This window comes from Penaeus vannamei, chromosome 9 (genome assembly GCF_042767895.1).
Source record: "Penaeus vannamei isolate JL-2024 chromosome 9, ASM4276789v1, whole genome shotgun sequence".
NCBI lineage: Eukaryota > Metazoa > Arthropoda > Malacostraca > Decapoda > Penaeidae > Penaeus > Penaeus vannamei.
The window spans coordinates 41938875-41946374 of record NC_091557.1 but is presented as its reverse complement, the minus strand read 5'-3'; the positions used below and the strand labels follow the sequence as shown (position 1 = coordinate 41946374).

The 7500-nt window shown below is 45.4% G+C and overlaps 1 protein-coding gene across 1 annotated transcript; it reads left to right on the top strand.

Moving 5' to 3' along the window:
* Window positions 1-1041: 1041 nt before the first annotated feature.
* LOC113817681 (uncharacterized) lies at window positions 1042-7216 on the top strand. The gene is made up of 3 exons (XM_070125033.1): window positions 1042-1117; window positions 3234-5941; window positions 7112-7216. Exons 1-3 carry the CDS (start codon window positions 1042-1044, stop codon window positions 7214-7216), a joined length of 2889 nt encoding a protein of 962 aa, XP_069981134.1.
* Window positions 7217-7500: the final 284 nt, after the last annotated feature.

Here is a 7500-nt window from a genome sequence, read left to right as displayed (position 1 = left end):
AATGATGACTTGGATGTCGTTTTTCTGGTCGTTGCGTCGCGTTGCCGGGGTGGAATGTGGAGAAAATGAAACGACTGGGTGGAAAGTATTGGTTGTTGTTACGGAGGGTTGTGGAAGGAGAGGGTGGAATGGCTGGTGATTTGATTTGGGTTTATTATTTGATGCTGAAGTATACGAGAAAAAAAAGGCAAATTCGATTTTAGGAAAGACATAGGAAAAGGGGGGGGGGGGGCAAGGAGGCGGTCGCCCACTCTAGAATGGAGGGGGCGAGACCAAGCTTCTGCACCCCCACTCTTACCCCTGGGACTGGTGCTCAAATTGAATTAACCATTACATCAAATATTCTCTATTTAAGAATGTCTGCCATTTGATTTCAGAGATCATTGAGTTTATATCTTTAAAACTGCCAAAATCCAGGGGCTTCTGGGAGCTTCGCCCCTGGTCCCCTGCCAGGTGCTGCCGCTGGACCCCGCCAGAGGCCAGCAGACCCCAGGACCCCCGGCTATTTTTGAGGGGGAACTTACTCTGCCCCCCCCCCCACTACGTCTATGTTTAGTATGTTAATACTATTTCCATTACCATCATCATCAATGTCATCATCACCGTCAATCATCACTGCTGCTATTAATATTTCGAGAGTTGGTATCAGAAAGCATTATAAGAGATCTGAGAACCCCATCCTACTTTTGGTGGTCTCAGGCTTGTCCTCACGGCACTCCTTTACGAAACTTTACGAAAGGTAATGTCTCTTCACTGTGTATCTAAATATAGACGTAAATGGACGGGGGGAGGGGGGGGAGGGTGGAGAAATCACCAGCGCCAAGCAACATCCCACTTAGATCACTCAATCGGGCGGTGAAGACCTCAGTCGCGCCTCTCCCCCCCCCCCCCTCGCCCCCCCTCTCGACCACACCCACGGCAGGCGGCAGACGCGTTCCTCTCCAACCCAGAGAGAGCGGTCAGTGGAGTGCCAAGTGCCACCTCCCCTCCTCCTCCACCCCCACCCCCGCCCGCGCCTCCTGTGACTTGCGCTCCGGAACGATGGTTCGTCATAAAATCCAGCTCGGGCGCCACGGCTCCCCCAGATCTCTTCGCCATGGCGTGGGTGCTGCTGCAGGTTAGTCGGCTCCCCGGCCTCCACGCCAGCAGGAAAAGGACTCGAAAGGGATTAATGCGAGTGAAATGGCTATTGCTTCTTTCGGATAAGAGGTGGCGCGTTGGGATGCTCCTCCGTGTTGGAAAATGGAGACAGAAAGTGATTTAAACCTTTATTAATAGTGACGAATCTCTACGTATAGGTATTTGCTTTCTAATAATTCCCGCGTTATGTTTGATATTCGGTTTATAAATCGTGCTGCACGTTATACATACGCGGACACTGCAATGGCACCGGCGATATGAGGGTACGTAACCCAAAAATTTTAGTGACTAGACTTTCATTACTCTAGAGAAAAGACAGCGAAAATGGCAAGTAGAATCGGCAAAAAGTGTTAGAAAGCACAGCCTAATAACCTCATTAAGACGTTAAAGAGGTTAATGGAAGACGTTATATACATGCACCGCAAAGCACGGGAGAAGCACCGTAAATCACCGAGGAAAAATCCGAGACTGATTATGCAGAATTACGAGAAAAGAAATACGGGGTCCCCATAACGTGAGAGGACAGCCTTACGTAATTAGTGGTGTGGTATGATGTGTGTGTGTGTGTGTGTGTGTGTGTTTAGGTTTAAATGCATGTGCTGAGGGAGAGTATGGTATTTATGGAATTCCATTATATGATTCTTAAGTAAATGGATAATAGAAAGAACGTGGAAATTTCGAATATGAAGCCCGAGTTGTTCCAGTGCATATTATTCTATAATTTTCATTGTAGTGGTTTCCATATTTGATTCACTTATATCACATCAAAAGCATTAATGATAGATTGTATTAACGTTAGTCAATTGCAGTGGTTTCCATATTTAATGCACTTATATCACATCAAAAGCATTAATGATAGAGTTTCTTAAAGTTGTATAAGGCGATAAACAATAAAAATGGCGGCGCCCTCCACCGTTTTCTTTTTGAAAATTCCCGCGCAATCAAACCATTTATCCGAACGCTTCGATGCCTCGCGAACGAAATAATGGCAGTGACTACCACATTTCGTTTTTCCATTTCAAAGAAAATATAAACGTTTGTCTGCGTTAGACATGTCATTGGTATCAATTACCTTCGTCGCCTGTAGTGATTGAAACACTTTGCTCCTGTTATATAATGTGGAACAACTGGATTTGGTCCAGATTGCCGTGTGTATGGAATTTCATCCAGCCGCTTGATAGCTCTCATGTTCACACACACACACACACACACACACACACACACACACACACACACACACACACACACACACACACACACACACACACACACACACACACACACATACACACACACAAACACACAGATACGCACGCACTCACACACACATTCATACACACACGCGCACGCACTTAAATAGGCACACGCACACACGCGAGCGTGAGTAAAGAAAAAGAATGTGTGTTTGTGTGTGTGTGAGTGTGTGTGAACATAAGAGAAGGAGAGAGAGAGAGAGAGAGAGAGAGAGAGAGAGAGAGAGAGAGAGAGAGAGAGAGAGAGAGAGAGAGAGAGAGAGAGAGAGAGAGAGAGAGAGAGAGAGAGAGAGAGAGAGAGAGAGAGAGAGAGAGAGAGAGAGAGAGAGAGAGATGGAATGAGAGAGAAAGAGGGAGAGGAAGAGAGAGAGAGAGAGAGAGAGAGAGAGAGAGAGAGAGAGAGAGACAGAGAGAGAGAGAGAGTGAGAGAGAGAGAGAGAGAGAGAGAGAGAGAGAGAGACAGAGAGAGAGAGAGAGAGAGAGAGAGAGAGAGAGAGAGAGAGAGAGAGATGGCAATGAAAGACAGGGAGAGGGTGGGGAAGGGAAAGAAGCAGATAGAAAGAGATGAGAGAAGGAGAGGGAGAGAGAGAGAGAGAGAGAGAGAGAGAGAGAGAGAGAGAGAGAGAGAGAGAGAGAGAGAGAGAGAGAGAGAGAGAGAGAGAGAGAGAGAGAGAGGCGCACAGTCTGAGCACAACACACATCCACAAGCAGATAATGCACATACGCATAAACACTGATGTTTACTGCGTTAAAATGAAATGCACACGGAATACAAAATCACAGTTCCCCATCATTCTCTCCCATGCAGCCCGAGAGCAATCAATATTTACATTAATTCAGATGTTTTCATTCCGGGAAAAGCAGATAATGAGTCACCTTCAAAGCCATTTTCCCTTCGTCAGGCAGTGGCGGCGACCGCGGTGTTGTGCCTCCCACTGCCCCCTACGAACGCGTTGCCAGCGGTGCACAGGAGCCACGCCCTTCCCTCGCGCCTCCAGAACGCCTCGCGAGTCGCCCTCCCTCCGCCCTCGCCCTTGCGTCACGCGAGATCGTCACACTCCCTCCGCAGCGCCCCGCTGGCCCCCTCGTCGCTCCTGTATTTCGCCCCGTCACTCTCGACGGCGCTCGACCCGCAGGATGGCTCTTCGGGGAGATACGACCCCCCGCTGACCAAACGCAAAGCGCATGCGGGGGCGCCCATGTTCCCGAGCCCTATGTATTCGCCGTGGAAGCCCCTGCCGAACCCCTACCGGCCGCAGACCACGAGGGCGCCCCACACGGTAGCCCCTGCAGGATCCCCGGCACCGGCATATGGCAAGAAAAGTCCACCACAGTCTTACGGGATACCACTAAGGACTCCCTCACCGTCGTATGCGGGACCACCGAAGCCTCCTTCGCCCTCTTATATAGTACCACCAGAGTCTCCTTCTCGGCCCTACAAGGTACCGTCAAGTACTCCCACTCCACCTCATAAGGTACCCCCTTCCCCTGCCTATAAGGTACCACCAGGCACTCCATCACCGCTTTATAAGGTACCATCAGAGAGTCCTCCTTCACCATACTTACCGCCATCATCGTACAAGGTACCGCCAACGTCTCCAGCTCCAACGTATAAGATACCACCCAATACCCCATCACCGTTGTGTATGGGACCACCAAACACTCTCTCTCCTTCCTATAAGGTACCATCCAGTACTCCATCAGCGCTTTATAAAGTACCAACAAGGACCCCATCACCTGCATACAAGGTACCACCCAAATCTACTTCACCGTCTTATAAGGTACCTTCAAGCACTCCATCTCCATCTTACAAGGTACCCCCTTCCCCGTCTTATAAGGTACCATCAAGGACTCAATCATCGCTGTATAAGGTACCAACAAGTACTCCATCGTCCATATATAAGGTACCAAAGCCTCCATCACCATCTTATAAGGTACCATCAAGTACTCCAACCTCAGTATACAAGGTACCAACAAAGCCTCCATCGTCGTCCTATAAGGTACCAAGTACCCCATCGTCCCTATATAAGGTACCACCAAAGACTATTTCTCCTTCCTATAAGGTACCATCTAATACTCCCTCATCGTTATATGAGGTACCAACAAGGGCTCCATCGCCTGCATACAAGGTACCGCTAAAGTCTCCTTCCATATCTTATAAGGTACCATCGAGTACTCCGTCATCGCCGTCTAAGATACCACCGAAGTCTCCTTCTTCATATGAAGTACCATCGTCGCTATATAAGGTACCAACAGAGTCTCCATCGCCGTCCTACGAGGTACCATCAAGTACCCCTTCGTCACTATATAAGGTACCAACAAAGACTCCTTCTCCTTCCTATAAAGTACCATCTAATACTCCCTCATCGCTATATGAAGTACCAACAAAGATACCACCAACTACTCCATCATATAAGGTACCCCAGCATACCCCTTCTCCTTCCTATAAGGTACCGTCACCGCTGCATAGGGTACCATCGAAACTGCCTTCTTTGTCGTACAGAGTACCATCTGGCACTCCACCTCCATCTTACAAGGTACCGCCTCCTTCGTCTTATAAGGTACCATCGCGCACTCCATCGTCCCTATATAAGGTACCACCAAAGACTCCTTCTCCTTCCTATAAGGTACCATCCAGTACTCCATCAGCACTTCATAAGGTACCAACAACGACTCCCTCGTCTAAATACAAGGTACCACCAATGTCTGCTTCATTGTCTTATAAGGTACCTTCAAGCACTCCATCTCCATTTTACAAGGTACCCCCATCCCCGTCTTATAAGGTACCATCGAGTACTCCATCATATAAGGTACCAACAAAGACTCCATCGCCAGTATATGAAGTACCACCACCGAAGACTCTTTCCCTATCTTATAAGGTACCATCAAGTACCCCATCCTCACTGTACAAGGTGCCACCGAAGTCTCCTCCTTTGTATGAGGTACCATCTAGTACTCCATCATCGCTATATAAAGTACCAACTAGATCTCCATCAACGTTATATAAGGTACCAACAAAAACTCCATCGCCATCATACCAGGTACCACTAAAGTCTTCTTCTCCTTCCTATAAAGTACCAACTAGGCCTCCATCAACGTTATATAAGGTACCAACAAGTACCCCAACTTCATTGTACAAGGTACCAACGAAGTCTCCTTCTCTTTCATATAAGATACCATCAAGTACCCCAACCTCCCTGTACAAGGTACCAACGAAACCTCCTTCGTCCTATAAAGTACCATCAAGTACCCCAACTTCCCTGTACAAGGTACCAACGAAGCCTCCTTCTCCTTCCTATAAAGTACCAAAAACCCCAACCTCACTGTACACAATACCACGAAAACCTCCCACGCAGCTCTATTCCACCCCATCACCCCAGCTCCCAGACAGACGGAAACCTCCACCGAAGCTCTACCGGGCGCCTTCGAAGCCTCCTGCTCCTCCCCCCCTGTACGACCCCCCGACCCCCTCCTCGCCGCACCCGTCGGATGACCTTCCACGCGCGCAGGTCGGGTCATCCGATTCCAGAGCCGCTCCTTCTTCGCACGTAAGCCAAGGGGGGAACAGGGGGACTTGTTTAAGGGTCGTGGAGGCTCCTGCTTTACTTCTTTGCTCGCTCTGGTGTGTGATGCACGTGTTATGTAAGATACACACACACACACACACACACACACAGACACACACACATATATATATATATATATATATATATATATATATATATGTGTGTGTGTGTGTGTGTGTGTGTGTGTGTGTGTGTGTATGTATGTATGTATTTGTGATTGTGTGTGAGTGTTTGTTTGTTTGGTGTATGTGTGTGTGTGTGTGTGTGTGTATGTATGTATGTATTTGTGATTGTGTGTGAGTGTTTGTTTGTTTGCTGTGTGTGTGTGTGTGTGTGTGTGTGTATTTGCGATTGTGTGTGAGTGTTTGTTTGGTGTATGTGTGTGTGTGTGTGTGTGTGTGTGTGTATGTGTGTGTGTGTACGTGTGTGTGTGTGTGTGTACGTGTGTGTATGTGTGTGTGTGTGTGTGTGTGTGTGTGTGTGTGTGTGTGTAGGTGTATGTGTGTGTGTGTGTGTTTGTGATTGTGTGTGAGTATTTGTTTGGTGTGTTTGTGTTTTGTGCACACATGTACGCAGATAGACACTTGGATATATGTATGCTTCAGCCTATCCTTTCATAATGCTGAGATCAAATATTCACTTCTTCCAACAGTTTCATGATTTCATAATTTTCTTTTACTTGTTTCTACTTACAGAGTGTATATGTTTGTTTTCTAATAGTTATTTTCACATATTGTAAACAGTAAGGACAGCAGTGTATAACATAGAAACACACAATTTCATACTGTTATATACACAAATGATCGTGCATGTTCAATGAGTGATTATTCAGATGATTAAGGTTAATGAGAGAAAAAAAATAATGCTGACAGTTTAAAGTAATGATGGTTACCTATTACTTACAAAAAATATTTATTATACCAAGTTTTTTAATAACGAAAAATCATGTGTTGCAGTCGTTAAAGCAATTTATAGTTGTTATGTATAATACAAATGCTTCTTGTTATAAGTAAATGCTTGCAAGGGAAACAGCAAAATTATGCTGGCCAGTGGCATGTTTTGTCATAAGAGTTGTCATATATGATTTAGCAGTTTTGCGTATCGACAACATATTTTCTGTCATATCACAGATTTATTTATTTTATATAATAGTTTACATCGGACATTAACCACAGACAAATTAGAACTTGTGCCGTTATCACAGTCAATTATGATAATTATGATTGTAGCCTCCTGTTGGCTGATATTCAGCACTAATAATACAAAATAATTGATATAGTAATACTGGTGATAATGATGATAATGATATAATGATGATGATAATTATATTAATGGTAATATTAATAGAAATAGTAATGATAACAATGATAATGATAATGATAATAATAGTAATAGCAGTAATGGTAATAATGATGATAATAGTAGTAGTTTTAGCAGTAGTAATGCTGATAGTGATAATAATAATAATAATAATAATAGTGATAATAATAATGCTGATGATAATGGTAATGATGATGATAATAATAATGATAGTAAAAATA

What these genes read in the sequence shown, in the direction of transcription:
- LOC113817681 (XM_070125033.1), top strand. Translation starts at nt 1,042, where the DNA reads ATGGTTCGTCATAAAATCCAGCTCGGGCGCCACGGCTCCCCCAGATCT. An exon ending in TGGCGTGGGTGCTGCTGCAG is followed by an intron (nt 1,118 to 3,233) that starts GTTAGTCGGCTC and finishes ACATTAATTCAG; the next exon opens with ATGTTTTCATTCCGGGAAAA. An exon ending in GAGCCGCTCCTTCTTCGCAC is followed by an intron (nt 5,942 to 7,111) that starts GTAAGCCAAGGG and finishes TTTATATAATAG; the next exon opens with TTTACATCGGACATTAACCA.